Source organism: Panthera tigris, chromosome A2 (genome assembly GCF_018350195.1).
Source record: "Panthera tigris isolate Pti1 chromosome A2, P.tigris_Pti1_mat1.1, whole genome shotgun sequence".
Classification (NCBI taxonomy): domain Eukaryota; kingdom Metazoa; phylum Chordata; class Mammalia; order Carnivora; family Felidae; genus Panthera; species Panthera tigris.
Genome location: NC_056661.1, coordinates 60,994,833 through 61,011,110, shown reverse-complemented (window position 1 = coordinate 61,011,110; position 16,278 = coordinate 60,994,833). Strand labels below are relative to the sequence as shown.

The following is a 16,278-nucleotide window of genomic DNA, read 5'->3' as shown; positions in this document are numbered from 1 at the left end:
CTGCCATGGCAAACAGCTGTAGAGCGAAGCGGCCCTTTTTCATTCCTTTTGCCCTTTGTCTTAGACTCCATTCATTTCCAAAGTCACTTAGGTCAGAGTGTTTTCCTACCATCCTCCTCACTGCTTCTTACATTTGTAACACAGTTCGATTGTTTTGTCACGTTCTGCATTCCAGTCTGGTGTTACAAAACCATGCATATAAAAGATCCATTCAAAGTGCAGGACATACCATGGGTATGGATATTGTTTCAGATTATGTATTACCACTGTTGAGAAACTACCACCTGTTCAATTTTGGTTTAAAAAAAATACTTTTATTTGAAAAGACAATTAAAATATTCCTCTCATTTCCAATTACAATCTGTGTGAGACTGGGTTTCTTCGTATTTTTCAATCAAAACAACATATTGCAATTCAGTGAATGCAAAAGATGTGAGAATCTTGGTGTCTTCAATTAAGCCAGACATTAAAGAGATTTGCAGAAATGTAAAACTATGCTACGCTTCTCGCTATACTTCATTGCTTTGAAGAACATTATTTCCTCACAAAAATGTTAACATGTGGGGGTGCCCGGGTGGCTTAGCCTGTTAAAAGTCCAACTCATTTGATTTTAGCTCAGGTCATGATCTCGTGGTCATGTGATCAAGCCCCCAGTTGGGCTCTGCGCTGAGCATGGAGCCTGCTTAAGATTATCTCTCTCCCTCTCTCCCTTTCCTCCCCTGCTTGAGCTCTCTCTCTCTCTCTCAAAAATAAACATTAGGAAAATGATAACACACTATGGTAACTATAAGCACAACCCACATCAAAGGTCTTTGGAGTCTTCAATAAATGTTTAATTTTTAAAGTTTATTTTGAGAGGGGGGGGAATCCCAAAAGTTTAAAAGTTTATTTTGAGAGAGAGTCCTCGCTGTCAGTGTGGGCTCTCACAAACCGTGAGACCACGACCTGAGCTGAAATCCAGTGGTATGCTTAACCGACTGAGCCACCCAGGTTCCCCTGGAGTGTAAATGACTCAAAGAGGTTTCAGGACCATTGCCCTAGGGTGATTTATCTGGTTCTGGTTCTGACTTTATTTACAATTAATTGGAGCCCGTTGACTCTGAAGATAGGTGTTCATTTGTAGACCTTAGTCCAGTTGTCATGGAAATCATTTGTATCCAGTAGAAAAGGTAACCTACGGTTTTATTTTGCGGGATACCGGCCAGCTTTGTACCCATCCTAACGATCTTACTCGGTTTCCTCGAAGTGTTTATGAATACCTGCTTCCTGCCAATACTCTTGGGACCGGCTTTACCACATTACTGGTTACTTGGTTAACTCGATAGTCCTCCGGCGTATGTTCATCGGGTACCTGAATGAGGATTATAGTGACAGACACTGAGGACACGATGCACGCCGCGCGTGTTCACAGATTCTGCCTCACTCGCGTCCACACGTCGCGCTCGCTCGGCCTGCACGTCACTGGGAGCCTGACACACCGCCAGCCTCCCCGCAGGCAAGGGGCGGTGCCCCGCCCACCTCGTGACGACACAGGGGATCACGTGTCGCTGCCCGAACAGAACCTCTTCCGCCCGCTTGCAACATGGCTGCCGGGCGCTCTCGGTCCTGCCGTCCCGGGCCTTCCCGCGCCTAGCGGCCACTTAGGGACCCAAGACCGACCCTTGGCGGGGCCGCCTGGGAGAGCCGGCCGGGAGGCGGGGCGGGGCCCTCGGCGGGGACGCTCCGCTGCCGCCCGACCCGGCCCGGCCGCGGGGGGCTGGAGCGAGCGCGGACCGGAAGTCGCGCCGGGCGGCGGAGCCGTTAGCGCAGCGTGCCGGAAGTGGCCGTGGGCCGGCGTCCGGGCCGCGCCCGCAGTGAGCAGAGTCCCTCCGGCCGGCGACGCCATGGAGCCCGGAGCGGCCGAGCTGTACGACCAGGCCCTGCTGGGCATCCTGCAGCACGTGGGCAACGTCCAGGACTTCCTGCGAGTGCTCTTCGGCTTCCTCTACCGCAAGACCGACTTCTACCGCCTGCTGCGCCATCCGTCCGACCGAATGGGCTTCCCGCCCGGGGCGGCGCAGGCCCTGGTCCTGCAGGTAACGCGCGGCGGGCGGCTCGGACCCGGGGCCGGGTGGGGGTGGGGGCGGCGGAGTCCGGCCTCAGTTTCCCCTCCGGCGCCCCCCCCCCCCCCCCCGACCAGCCTCCCGCGGCCGCGCCTGCGAGTAAGCCGAGGCGCCGTTCGGGTGTCAAGTTACCGTCCCGCGGGAGCGAGCCTGGCTCGGCGTTCGGGGCGCTTGGAGGTGCCAGGACGGCCCGGCAGGGAGGGGGGCCGAGCGGGACGCCCCGGGGACACCTGTGCGCCCCACAGGCACGACGCGTGGAGGCGGGAGGGGGGCCGCGGAGTCGGCGGTTCGAGGCCGTGTTCGCCGTACTCCTCTCACGTGGGGGCGAACTCGCTGAGCGCTGGACGGGCGTCGAAGTCGACCGGGTGCCCAGGAGCGTCCCCGTAGTAAGCAGGTGCTACACCGCAGTTGCCGCAGGCATTGGAGGCGCACAGTCCGAGTGCACGGCTCGGAGTCTCCTGTGATGTCTTCCTTCCTGTCGGGGAGACAGAGCACAGACAGGGACAGAACTGTGTGAGGCTGGTTGTGTGACAAAGCCCATTGCCAGGAAGGGGTCAGAGACGTGGTGTGGAAATCAGGAAAAAGGTCTTGTAGGGGAGGTGGGGTTTTTGATGGGATTGGAAGCAGGTCTTCAGCCAAGCGTTGAGCCTGGGTAGATGGAAATGCTGGTAATACCTCCCTGCGCTTTACAGATTGTGTACAGCCTGAGCGAGTGGTCAGGCCGTTACTTTCTCGGTGGAGTGTCCAGTGGTCAGGCTGTGACTTTCTTGGTGCTCCTGTGGAGAAGCGAAAGCTTAGGGTGTTTGAGTGACTACTGAAGATGAATCGGCGGTGTTGGTACTCTGGGTCGGAACTGAGGCTGTTTCTCGTGCCTTCGGTGGCTGAGTGCCATCTGGGTGATCAGAGGACCGTCAGAGATGGTTTCTGGCAGACTCCTAAGGGTAGCTTATCACTTTCATGCAAACCCCAGGGAAACAGGGTTGAATTTTATGTGAGATGAGGGTGCCACTGGAACTTATCGTAGAGCTGGAACACGGAACTTCATCTTTATGGGTCCAGATCTTAACATAGAGCGGGAAGACTGTTGTTTGGGGTGACAGTAGCTTGCAGAAAAGATGTGGAGGAGAAAGGAACACTTACTGAGCAGCGGGTATGTACTGGTTAGCGTGCTGGGTGTTAACCTTGTTTAGTCCCAATATCCTGAAAGGTGGGTCTTTGCCCTTGTCTCACACACGAATTGGCAGAGGGAATTCATTTTTCTAGTAACAGGTATGAAGTATGTCCGTACCTGGTGAGCAGTGTAAGGAAGAGGAGGTGGGGAGGGAGGAGTCACAGATGACCCGTGGTTTCAAACTTGGAATAATCATGCACTAATTGAACTGTCCCCTGAGTTTAGGGGGAAAAGCTTAGTTTCAGACAAGTTAGGATTGAGATTGCAGACAGGAGTCCCTGCTGGCAGGCTCTGGAACCACGGAATGGAGGAACCAGAGTGGTTTGAGGGGAAGAGAAGAGCCGAAGGTGGAGGGCAGCATTTTGAGGGGTGTCTCCAGTGAAGGGATGGGAGAAGCAGGAGGCTGCCTGAGCAGCAGTAAGGGAGGGGAGGAAGTGGGCAGGGCAGTACCCAGGGGACACTTCCTAGTGATGGTTAAGAGGAGCGGTGTTTCTGCAGTTTGTTCCCAGCAGTCAGCAATGCCTGAGGGACTCTGAAGAAGCAGATGTTTCCAGGGCATTTTGTTGGGTGGGTGGGGGTGAATCCTGGGGGGACTGTTCTGGCCACAGAGGCATTTGGCAGGAGACTCGTGAGTTCAGTGTTGGATGGGAGTTCTGTTGTGGGTGGGACATTAAGATGCTGAGTCCCACTGAGTAACTTGCTGTGGCACGGTGTTCCTTCCTGGTGTTGTGTCCTCCTGACCCCCCATCCCTGCTCGTTTGCCTCTTAGGGGTTTTCTTCCCTGTACCTGACTTGATGGCAAGAGACCCCTTCCTGTGGCCACCCACCTGAGGTGGGTGGTTGGAGTCTGTCCTGAACATAGGCAAGCAGGGCTTGGATGGGAGTGCTGGGGTGCTCCATTCTGGAACTTGAAAGTGTCCTGATATATTGAGGTTGGACTGTTGGTGTGATGCACGATTCTTTCTCCTAATTCTAAGGGTTTGGCCAGCCTGGGTGCAGAGCTTGAGGGATGACCTTCAGCAGGAAAGATGCATGTGCAAGTTGTATTCCTTGCCGTGATATTTTAGTGTATTTTTTGTTTGTTTGTTTATTTACTTAGCATGCGTGTGAGAGGGAGAGAGGGAGAGAATCCCAAGCCGACTCTGCGCTGTCAGCACAGAGCCCTATGTGGGGCTCCATCCCACGAACCCTGAGGTCATGACCTGAGCCAAGATCAAGAGTCGGACACTCAACTGACTGAGCCACCCAGACGTCCCTTTTATGTGTTTTAAGAACAAAATAGTTTACAGTGACGCTTCATTCATTTGATACTTTTTGCTTTTCTTGGGTCCAGTTTGAGAAGCCTGCTTAGTAGAAGGTCTCTTGCCCCAGAATCAGGAGAGCCTCCCCACTTGTCCTCACCGGACCTGCTGGGAGGGTCGTCTCCTCTCTGTCAGTAGAGAAGTGGATTGGAGGTCACAGACCTCTCCTCCAGCTCCACGGTGCTGTGGTCATACAGCAGGCGCCTGGGTCCGTAACAACCGGAGCCAAGGACAGGGGAGGCGGGTGGCAGGTTAGAGGAGGTAGGGGGCTGAGTCAGCAGAGGTGGTGGATGCAGCGAGGAGTACCAGGCCCAGGGGCCGGGGAGGTCCTGGGGGGTGAGGAGACAGAGTCCTTGCTGTTCCTTTTGTGAAGTTAGGATGAGGGTCTCGGGTGTCTGGGGCTGTATGGCTGTGAGGGTGAAGTCAGGTGTTGCAAGCACGGGTGTGAAATGTTGTCGGGCTCAGGTTCTCTGAAGGAGTAGAAATGGGTCTGGAATCGTTGCCTTGTTTCAGCCTTAGGGTTTCGCTTCTTTCTGCCGACGTGGCCTTTTGACGTCAGTGTTCTTGTAATATTTTTATTTTCCTCTTTCACTGGCAGGACTCAGACAAGGCACTTACCTCCTCTGAGCTTAGTGTTTCCTCATGTTGGAAATGTCAGTGCTGTCTTCCTCACAGCATCTTCGGGAAGGTTTTGGGGAATCCAAAAGCATTTGGCAAAGTTCAGTAGTTAGAGACCTTTTGTTTTGTCTTCCTGCTCAGCACATGGAACGTGAAACATGATTATTTAACGTATGTCTGCATTCCTGTCCTTTGGAAAGGGACTCCGACCTGCTTCTGACCATTCTTCAAGAGCAGTTTTAGGTTCAAGGCAAATTGAAGGGGAAAGTACAGAGGTTTCCCATGTACTTCCTGTCCCCTCAGCCTCCCCCATTACCTGCATCCCCACCAGATGGTGCCTGTGGTACAGTCGATGCACCTGTGTTTCGTGTCAGACTACCCAAACCATAGTTGGCTTTAGGGTTCAGTCTTAGTGATGTCATTTTATGAGGTAGGGACAAGTGTTTAACTGGTGTCCGTCGCACAGAGTATTTTTCATGCCGGGAAAATCTGCCATGTTCCACTCATTCCTCCCTCCTGCCCCGTTCGTGGCAACCACTGAACTTTTTACTGTCCCGTGGTTTTGTCTTTTCCAGAATGTCATAGAGTTGGAATCCTACAGAACATGTATGGGCTTTTTTGATTGGTATCTTTCACTTGGTGATATGATATAAGTTTCCTTCTCATCTCTTTACGGCTCCATAGCTCATTTCTTCCTAGTGCTGAGTAATACTCCACTGTCTGGACAGACCGCCATGTGGTATCCATTCACCTGCTGAGGGACATTCTGGTTGCTCCCAGGTCGTGGCAGCTACGACTGAGGTTTCTGTGTGGCCCTGTGGGGAGCAGGGCTGCTAGCTGGGCCCCTCCAACCTCCCAGGGAGGCTCTCCCAGTCTTCCCGCCTCCAGTTGCCAGAGGAGCAACCCCCCCCCCCCATGGCCCCACCCCTCGGAGCTCTGGTCTTGCCCCTTGTAGCCCCCAGGGTAACACGTGCCTTTTCTTCAAGGTCTACCCAAGCCCCTTCCTTCCAAGGAACTTCCTAGATTTCCGAGACCTGGAGCGAGCATCTGTGCGCCCACGGCGAGGTACCACAGCGGTTCCTCACGGTCTCCTGGTGGCGCTGTCGTGGACGGGTCTGTGCTAGCCATGTTGGAAGTTGTGTGCGCCCTTGAAAGGTGCATACGAAATGCCATGTTTCTTGTGTGCTCTTCGGGTGGAGAGTCCCAGCGCTTGTGTGGGTGTGACTGTCCCAGAAAAGAGTAGGGGCTGGTCCTCATACCAGAATGTTGAGTTCGTAGAGGGTAGGAGCTGTTACTTGGATTTTTTTGTGTTCCTTGTTCATTGTAGACACGGCGTGGTTATCTGGGGGATGAAATTCCCACGTTTTTTAAGAGCCACACCCCTTCCACCTGTGCATTGTGGGAAGACTGCAGCTGTCTGGTGACTCTGCTGTACTGAGTGGGTTCAACTTGATTTCCTGTCTTCTCTTCTCGAGTCTGAATTGTTGGCGTCTTTACAGCTCTTGCTACCAGGACGGTGTCTTCTTCCCGTGGCAAGCAGGTCTCACCGGGGGCTGTAAAAAGAACTAAGGACAGGTGAGACCATTTAGTTACGTGTCCTTTAGACCCAGAAGTTGGCCGGTGGGCGCATAGGTGCCATGAGCGTTGGCTTACCTGGTTTCCCTTCTGCGCGTTAGGAACTCCTGTTAGAGATTCCTTCACGGCAGCTCCTGGTGAAGTTGAAGTGCATTTGTGATTTGCCAGGGGGAGCACGTCTGTGGTCTACTAGTTTTCCATTCTCTACTTACCACGTTTGACCACCTTTGCATGGCATGTGTGGCCCAGTACCGGTGGGGAAACTCACGGCCAGTTTGCTGTTCGATTGTAGGTGTTCACAGCCTTTGAGCACATGGCACGCCAGGATGACGAGAAGAGGAGGAAGGAGCTGGAGGAGAAGGCCAGGAGGAAGGAGGCGGAGGAGGCTGCGGTGGCCGCAGCCGAGCAGGAGCCAGTGCCAGCCGCGGGGCAGGAGGTGGAGGTCGGCCCCAGCACAGACCCTGGGCCTCCAGGACCACCAGGACCCCGGGACGCTGAGCCGGCGGTGGCCCCCAGCTCGGTGGAGGCAGAGCCTGCGGGAGCGTGTGCAGGTGCCACGCAGGCTGCAAAAGGGCCACCAGCCCTTCCCAGGTAAGAATTCCTCCTTTGCGGTTTCTTTCTTGCTTGATATCCGGTGGGTGGCATGGTCATCCCTGGTTCCTGCTTGGTACCACACCAACTCTCCACGTTTAGGTCCCAAGCTGCGGTGCGTCCCAGTAGTGTGCCCATGTGGGGCAGGAGGCCAATCTGCTTCTGTCCTCGTCCTCTTGTCCTCTGCATAAGGCGGGGCCGTGATCCACCCCACTTGTGCAGCCGGTTGAGAGCTAGAGCCAGAATGAGAGCACCCGGCTCCCAGATTCAACCCGCCTGTGTGGAGGCTGTGTTTTGGTGCTGTGGGGACATGTGCCCACTGTGTACCTGGAGTCCCCTGGAAGATGGCCATGTCGTGAGTGGGGTGGTTGGCAAGTAGCCAACCTGTGTGTCAGCTTTCTCCCCTGTGGAGCAGAGGTGATAATGCAGCACCTGTCTCGAAGTCCTCTGTGACTGTCACTTGAGCCTGGGGTCTTGCAGCCTGTGTGTGGCCATGCTGGAATCCCCCCCCCCCCCCCCACGGCCATACTCTTTTCCCTTTCCAGGGGCTCTATTTCCTGGCGCTGAGCAGGGCTACACCGTGTGAAGATCTGGCGCCTCCTTGTGTGCAAGCGAGGTGGTGGCAACGGCTGCTTCTGGCCTCCTCTGTTCTAGCACAGTCCGCTCTCCGCCTCTGTCCCTTCTCCCCCGTAACTGCTCCATGCTCTTCCCTCTTGTCGCACTCTCTGCTGCAAGTGAGAGGGTCTGTGAATGGAGCTCTTCGGTAACGGTGACAAGCAAAGCAGACAGCCTGTGGCGACACAAAATGTAGGGTAGGGAGGGTTTGTTCCATGAGATTAGGTGGGCGAGACTACGGGGTCGTGACAGCCGTACTAGGTAGTGGGGCTCACGGTCAGCAGTTGTCGGGGCAAGCCTGTTGATGAAGACGAGCAGTTCTTGCAGGTGGATCTTGGGTCAGAAAGGGGCAAGATGGGGGGCGCCTGGGTGGCTCAGTCGGTTAAGCATCTGACTTTGGCTCAGGTCATGGTCTTGCGGTTTGTGGGTTCGAGCCCTGCGTTGGGCTCTGTGCTGACAGCTCGGAGCCTGGAGCCTGGAGCCTGCTTCGGATTCTGTGTCTCCTTCTCTCTCTGCCCCTCCCATGCTCGTGCTCTATTTCTGACGGTCTCTCAATAATAAACATTTAAAAAATTAAAAAAAAAAGAAAAGGGGGCAAAATGGGGCCTCGGGCCTGGAAGTGGAGGGGTCTTGGCAGAGAGTCATGAGGTCTGGCCGTTTCCTTCCTCCTCTAACGTTTCCTGTAGTGCAAATCTGCTGGAGATGAATTCCGTCAGCTTTTATTGGTTTGCAAATGTCTTTCTTTGATGCTGATTTCTGAGAATACTTCCGTGGTGTGTAGAATTCCAGATAACTTTTTTTCTTCAGTGTTTTAAAGAATGTCATTTCATTATTTTGTTGTCTTGTGATGAGAAGTGAGTGAGTATTCTCTGTTCCCCTTGGTGGGTCCCCTCTCCCAGGTGCTTTTAAGATATTTATCACTAGTTTCAGGATCTGATTATAACCTCCTGCGGTGTGGTGTTCTCCGTGTTTGTACCCTGAGGGTTTCTCAGCTGCCTTCTGCCTCTGTTGCATTTACCCCCTTCTAAGATCCTTAGTGCCTCCTTTGGAACAGTGTCTAACTCCCTGTCTTCACATTTACTCGTTTCTCCTTTTTAGTGTCTAACCTTCAGTTAAATTCATCAGCACGCTTTTTATTTTCCAGCTCTCCAAATTCCTATTCATTCTTTTTTATGGCCTCGATCTCTGCCTTCATTGTTTTTCTCTAAACACATTCCATATCTCATAAACATGATAGCTGTGTAAAGCCTTTATCTGCCAATTCCATCATCTCTGATTTCTTGGTTTGTTATTGGCTGTTTGCTATTGCTTTCTCCTGATTTGGGATTACATTTTCCCGCTTCTTGACATATCTGGTAATTTTTTACTGGGTGCCTGACGTTGATGTTATGTAGCTGCATCTCTGGATTTTGTTTTCTTCCTTTAAAGAGTGCCAAGTTTTGTTCTCATTTTTTTTTTTTTTAGGTTTATTTACTTGAGAGAGAGATAAGGAAAGAATCCCAAGCAGGCTCTGATGCAAGGCTCTGACTCAGGGCTCCATCCCAAGAACCATGAGATTGTGACCTGAGCTGAAACAGAGTCCAGGACCATTAACCAAGCTACCCAGCTGCCCCTGTCCTCACAGTTATTTATCACAGATTAGTATGATTTTTCAGAAGCATGTTTTTCAGCTTTGTTGGGGGTGTGTCTAGAGCACCTCTTATTCCAGGGCTATTTCGGTCCCTGTCGGGGTCACACTCCAGGGGCGCCTGTTTCCCAGAAGCTGTGTTCCCTCCCTGTTGGGGTTGCGCTCATGTGGGGACAGTTGACTGTTTGGCAAAGACTCAGAGGGACCCTGGGCAGTTTTCTGAGTCTTTCTGTGTGTAGCTGCCTGCTTCCTATGGTCTTTGCATAAAATGTTTGGGTATCAGAATGAAGACTGAGCGTACAGAGTTACTCATGTTTATAGACTGTCTTAAAAAAGGTGACCGATGTGGGTGTCGTGATGGCCCGTTTTACGTGGTGGCCTGGAGGGCCCCATCCCAGGGGTCGCTGTGGGGCATTCTGTGGAGGTCATTGGCGCCCGTAACCACTGGACTCCAGGTGAGGGACATCATCCTTGGTGACCTGAGTGGGTCTTATCAGTGAGGTGAAGCGCACTGGAAGCAAGGCAGAGGCTTCCCCGAAGCAGGAGACATTCACACCGTGGAACAGCTTTGCCCCATTCCCAGAGAGCCTGCTTGTGGCCTGCCAGCCACCACAGCTACGTGAGCCCGTTCCTCGCGGGACTCTCCGAGTGTCTGCATGGCGTGCTGCTGGTCATGTCTTTGTGGATGAACCCTGCTGCACACAGATACTCCTGTCGTATGATGTTATGTGAGAAAAGCAGTTTTCAGTGTGATGCCGAATTTGAAAAACGTGAAGTTATACGCATGCAGAGAACACAGCCTGTGAGGGGATAAATGGTGAGTCCTGGTTATCAGAGAGTGGTGGTTTGGGTTTTTATTATCATCTTTCCCCCCTTACCGTATCTTCTAAGTTCCTACAATGAGCATACATTTTGTTTTACTAAATTTTTTATCTCATTTTAAAAAATAATTCAAAAAGCTTTTTTTTTTTTAAATTTTTTTTTTTTTTTAACATTTATTTATTTTTGAGACAGAGAGAGACAGAGCATGAACAGGGGAGGGGCAGAGAGAGAGGGAGACACAGTATATAAAGCAGGCTCCAGGCTCTGAGCTGTCAGCACAGAGCCTGACGCGGGGCTCGAACTCACGGACCGCAAGATCGTGACCTGAGCCGAAGTCGGCCGCTTAACCGACTGAGCCACCCAGGCGCCCCCCAAAAAGCTTTTTTAAAACAGGGGATTTGTTTTTAATTTGTGGGTTAGGGTTCGAATGGCTGCTTCATTCACATGTTGAGACCCTATTTTTCTGTTCTTGAACCTACAAGTTGTATTCTGGGCTGGAATCAGCCTGAGTTGTGCGAGTTGCGCACCAGTGTGGGTACAGAGTGAAGACTGGGGTGTGTTCCGGGATCCTTGGCCTCGTGCCGCAGGACCAACCCTTCCAAGGATGGGCACCTTCTTCACCTTCAGGTCCTAACTGGCTTTCCGTGAGCAGATCAGGAAGTTGTGGCTCCCACGTCTCTCATTGGAGTGGAGCCGCAGCGCTGTGGCAGTCCTGGGGAAGGAATGGAAAGCCACCCTTTCCCGGTTCTGCCATTAGTGGCACCCCACGTCCTTCCGGTCAGTGCTCAAGATCGCTTGTCCTATAAACTGTAGCTCTCTGGGGTTGTGCTGAGTAGTGTAATGACACAGGGGCCCTGCCCAGTGTGGGCCGTCTGTTCACAAGCAAGTCACCTGCACTCTGGGTCTGAGCTGGCTGATTTCTGCTCCTCCTGTTTGCCACCCGTGTGCTGGCAGTCCTGCCCGGATTGGCAGTGATGACGGCAGACTCTCCCTTCTCTGGTTGGACAGGAAAGTCACATATACACTTACTGACTTAAACAGATTCAGCATAGGCACCAGGGAAAAACCAAGTAAGAGAGTGAAAACCTACATCTTTGTGTCTTATGTGTGTATGTTTGTCATCAGCTATTGGTTGTGGATGGTAGAGGGATGTTTTGTCTTGCTGTTATGTAGTTCACCCCGCAGCATAGTTTGCTCGTTGGCAGTAGTTCCTGACTTCTGCAGGTGTGGTCTTGTGAGCGCCATCGTGCTTCAGACAGGGTCCCACCCAGTCCCCCATCTGGACCTATGCCAACCACGGGTCTGTTCTTTTTTTAAATTTTTTTTAATATTTGTTTATTTTTGAGAAAGAGAGGCAGAGCACGAGAAGGGGAGGGGCAGAGAGAGAGGGAGACACAGAATCCGAAGCAGGCTCCACGCTCTGAGCTGTCAGCACAGAGCCCAACACACAAGCTGTGAGATCATGACCTGAGCCGAAGTCAGATGCTTAACCAACTGAGCCAGCCAGGCGTCTCCATGGGTCTGTTTTCTTCCCCCAATTTTTGCAGTCTTATGTTTTTATTTGTCTGTAATTGTATACTGATTTTCATCTTAAAGCCACACATATGGGGTTTTTTTGGTGAATGAGGGGTTATTTGAGGGAAACTTGAATTGGATCTAATTTTCCCGTGGCTGTGAATTTCATTCTTGATGCTGCCCTGCTGTCATTGTCAGGACCTTTCCAGTGAAGTTCAGGAATGCCCCTCCCCGCTGCTTAAAGTGCTCAGTTCTTTAGCGGAGAGAGGGCGTTTGGGCACACAGATGTCCTTGTGCACACAGCAGCTTAGCATTGAGAACATGTCTGTGTCTGCAAGGAGCGTCCACAGTAAAGACACTGGAGGAGGTGCTGCCCGAGTCCTGGCGTTTGCCCCGTGCGTGGCCCTGTGCCCTGGGCTCAGAGGACTCCCGGGGTGCTGGGCAGCTTTCAGAAATGCCGCCCGCATCACTGGTGCTGTGAAAGGACAGGGGCTGAATTCCAGTAGCATCAAAGGCCTGTGAGGCCCCTCTCGGAGCCCTGGGGGGCTCCCCTCTTGCATTCCGGGTCTGGGGTCTCCTGTAGCCCCCCTCTTGGCCAGCAGGTGGCGCTGTAGGTAATGCAGTGATAGTTGCATTGGCTGGTGCTGGCGAGCCTACAGTAATCCGCAGAGGCTGTGCCTTGTCTGGCTTTTGCCTTTAGAAGTCACAAACAGAACTCTTTAAAAGAGAAGAAAATAAAGGAATAATTATCAGGGAGTAAATGATCACTTGGAAATAGTGTCTCTGCCCTTAGAGCTGTGCCTGGATGAGGGACAGGGTGCTCCCAGGCTGCCCATGTTGAGGGTGGTGTGTGCCCTGGGAGTATCCAGGCCATCCTTCCCTGCGCAGGAAGCACTCCACTGAGTGGTGGGGGGTTGGGGGGAGGGGGTCTCCTGGAAGAGTGTGGTGTGCTGGATAGCTGCTTGCTGCGGTCCCTGGTTTTGATGGCATGGCCCTTGTGTCCTGTTGTGGGACAGATCCAGGTGCTTCCTAGGATGGGGACGGAGTCATTTGGAGGAGAGCTTTCAGGTTTCCTAGCAGCACTCTTGGCAGTTGCTTTGTTTCTGTCCCGGTTTGGCTGCCCCCAGACCCGGGTGCAGCCCCCTGTTCCTTCGTGCTCCCATCCATGCCCACCCTCAGCAGAGCCTCCTGGCCGTCTGTCCTCATCTCACGGTCCACTCAACGCTGGTGGTTCCGCCGTGTTTCAGCGTTGGGCAGCAACCTGCTGGACATGTGAGCTGAGCCCGACAGGTGTACTGACTTGGTTTCATAGCGTGTTTCCCGTGGTCCCGTGCCCTAGGGGTGCTGCTTCCTGCCGGGGCATCCACTGCTGATGAGCTGGCTTCTTGGCTTTGTCTCTAAACGGGTCCTTTGTTGGCTCTGGCCTCTCCAGGTGCCCGTGGCAGGAGGCCCCTTGCCAGAGTCACATGGACATGCCAGAACACCACCCCACAACACCACCCCGTGTAGCTGCCCCGTTGGCTGCATCACACCTGCTGAATGCGGATCCCCGCACATAGTGAGCGGGCACGAGCTTCTGCGAACAGTATTCCTTCTCTCACACGAGCCACCTGTCTCTCTCTCCGGCCCATCTGGGGTGGACGCTGCTGTCGCCCTCCAACCATTTGCTCTGAAACTGCCCTTCTCTGAGCCCCCCCTCACGTGCCCTCCACAGGGTATGAGTTCTCCAAATCCAGAGAGTCTGATTCAGGTTGTTGGTTACAAGTACTTTTTTTCTTTCTAGAAGCTGCAGTTTTGTCTTTGTTTTGCAGTTAATTTCTAGCTTACAGGCTTCATCTTTAGAAGAGGTTGGCCTGCACATCTTAGAACAGTGACTTGTACTGAGTGCGTTGGGTACTGAAACTGTGTGGGAAAAGTGACCTTGCATCCTGGCCTGTGGGGTGGAGGCCAGGGGGAGCGCATCTGTGTGTTGGGGGGAGGCTTGTGGAAACCCGGGGAGCTCGTCCCCCTGGAAGTCTGCTGATTTTTACAGATAGAGGGATTGGGATGTAAGTGCCGAAGATTTGCTTAAAACCTTGCGGTTAGAAGGCAGGGCCAGTGTCAGTGGGACTTGAAGCCTTAAGTACTTGGTGCTCTCCAAGGCCTGAACTTGGATGTGTTTGCTTTGCTGTGTTAAGAAAAAAGTAGCTGGGGCACTTGGGTGGCTCAGTCAGTTGAGCGCCAGACTTCGGTTCAGGTCATGATCTCACAGCTTGTGAGTTCAAGCCCTGTGTCAGGCTCTGTGCTGACAGCTCAGAGCCTGGAGCCTGCTTTGGATTCTGTGTCTCCCTCTCTCTCTGCTCCTCCCCTGCCTGTGCTCTGTCTCTCTCTCTCTCTCAAAAATAAATTAAAAAAAAAAAAAGAAAAAAGAAAAAAAGCAGCTATTACCAGATCTGAGAAATACTTTTCAGAAGTAAAACAACCAGCTTGTAGTTAAACATATTTCTAGAACATTAAAGAATGTAACGTTTTATGCTAGCTGCTTTTTTTTTTTCATTGAAAAGGAAATATATGCACCTTGCCAAAAACGCATCAGGTAGAATTTAAACACGGAGGAGAGCAGACAGCGTGTCGTAAGGAACCCACACACACTTGTTGCCGGCCACCAGCCTCAGCACCTGACATGGCCCCCTGTGGAGTCATTTTAAAACAAATTCTGGGGCACCTGGGTATCTCAGTCCCTTATGTATCCAATTCTTTTGATCTCAGCTCAGGTTGTGATCTTGCAGTCGGGGGATTGAGCTCCGCATTGGGCTCTGTGCTGAGCTTGGAGCCTGCTCAGGATTCTCTCTCTCTCCTCCCTTGCCCCTCCCCTGCTGGCGTGCGTGCTCTTGCTCACAAAATAAATGAAAACAACAAAAAGCAAATTCCACTTCATCTGTCAATATTTTCAACTAGTGTTTAAATTTCCAGCTTTATTCTATGCCCTACTTTAATAATAAAGATTTGTTTAAATCTGTAAATAAGGCTCCAGCCACATACCATTTGTAGCTGACCTACTTATTTTATTTTCTCACAGCTGATTTGTTAAAAAAAAAAAAAAAAAAAAAGAATCAGGGCACTCAGCTGGCTCAGTTGGTGGAGAACTTAGCTCTTGATCTCGGGGTCATGGGTTCAAGCCCCATGTTGGGCATAGAGTGTACCTAAAAATAGCAAACAGGTTGTTGGTATGTTGTTTCCCGCTAACTGATTGTTACAGGGTGAAGTAAATTGGTAGTTACGTTTTGGGTGAACGTTTTGGAAAGTTACAAGAGTGTGTAGTGGAAATGAGTTCTCCCTAATAGGAACCATTGTCCATACTTTCTTTTGTGAAATGCGCATGTTCTCTACAACTTTTATTTTTTACGTTTACATGTATACATATGTCTGTGTTGTGTCCCTCATCACATATGCTGTGCTGCATGTGGACTTTCTGTTTCACCTGCAAGTGTGCTGGGGTCTTCCTGCTGCCAGGCGCTCGTCTCGCTTGGGGGCTCTGTTGTGTCCTCACGGCCCCCACGTCACGCAGGTAAGGACCCGCCCGAGCTAGGGCTGCGTTGGAGATGAGCAGAACCTGGGTTTGCCTTTGGCGGGGAGGGCAGTGTTCCACTACACAGCCCACAGCCCTGCTGTCGCGTAGCCCTCCCCGCTCCCCAGCTTGTCCTTGAAATCACTTGTATTTGGGGCTTTTAAAGCTGACTCCTGGACCCACCCCTACTGATCTGATTGAATTGCCCTTGGTGGGAAAGGTGGGGGGGAAGCATGTGTCGTGATTTTCAGAAGCTTTCCAGGTGACTCTGTTGCCAGGTTTTCTCCTGACTGCCTTCAAGTATTCCACCTGGTGGGTGTAGCGTCACTAACCAGGGACCCCGTGGGGAGTGTAATTAGGTGGTTTCCGGTCTGCTTCCGTCACCGATGATGCTGCAATGAATACGCTGTGCGTGTTTCTTGGAAAATGTATATGAATATCTGTTGGATGAATTCCCGGGACAGGAGTTACTGGGTCAGAGGGTGCAGTGTGTGTAACTGTGACGGGTATTGCCGTATTGGCCCCAGAGAGAGTACCAGTTTTCCCACTGCCAGGCTCTCGGTGGCGCCTGACCCACCCCGGACGCCCACCGAGGCCCTGGCTCGCCGCTTGGCCACTCTCGCTTTGTTGCGTTGCTTTATCTGACATATGTTGGGTTCTGATTGGCTTTGTGTATGTCGCTGTGTTTTTTTTTCCTTTTCCGTTCTGTTTACTCACAGGTATTAAACGCTTTGTTTTATTTGTTTGCCAGGACTAGGCTATTTTGTTTACCAGCACTTTATTATAACACGTTT

General features: G+C 52.1%; 1 protein-coding gene across 3 annotated transcripts in view; it reads left to right on the top strand.

Moving 5' to 3' along the window:
- The first annotated feature begins 1,791 nt into the window (after positions 1-1,791).
- Positions 1,792-16,278, top strand: part of NUDCD3 (NudC domain containing 3) — a 61,769-nt gene continuing 47,282 nt past the window's right edge. For all 3 annotated transcript variants that reach the window (XR_006210113.1, XM_042962837.1, XM_042962828.1), the window contains exons 1-2: positions 1,792-2,075; positions 7,060-7,358. Coding sequence is in view for 2 of the 3 variants with exons in the window: in XM_042962837.1 (XP_042818771.1) it covers positions 1,884-2,075; positions 7,060-7,358 (491 nt within the window). In the remaining variant the exon portion in view is untranslated. The remainder of the gene's footprint in view (positions 2,076-7,059; positions 7,359-16,278) is intronic.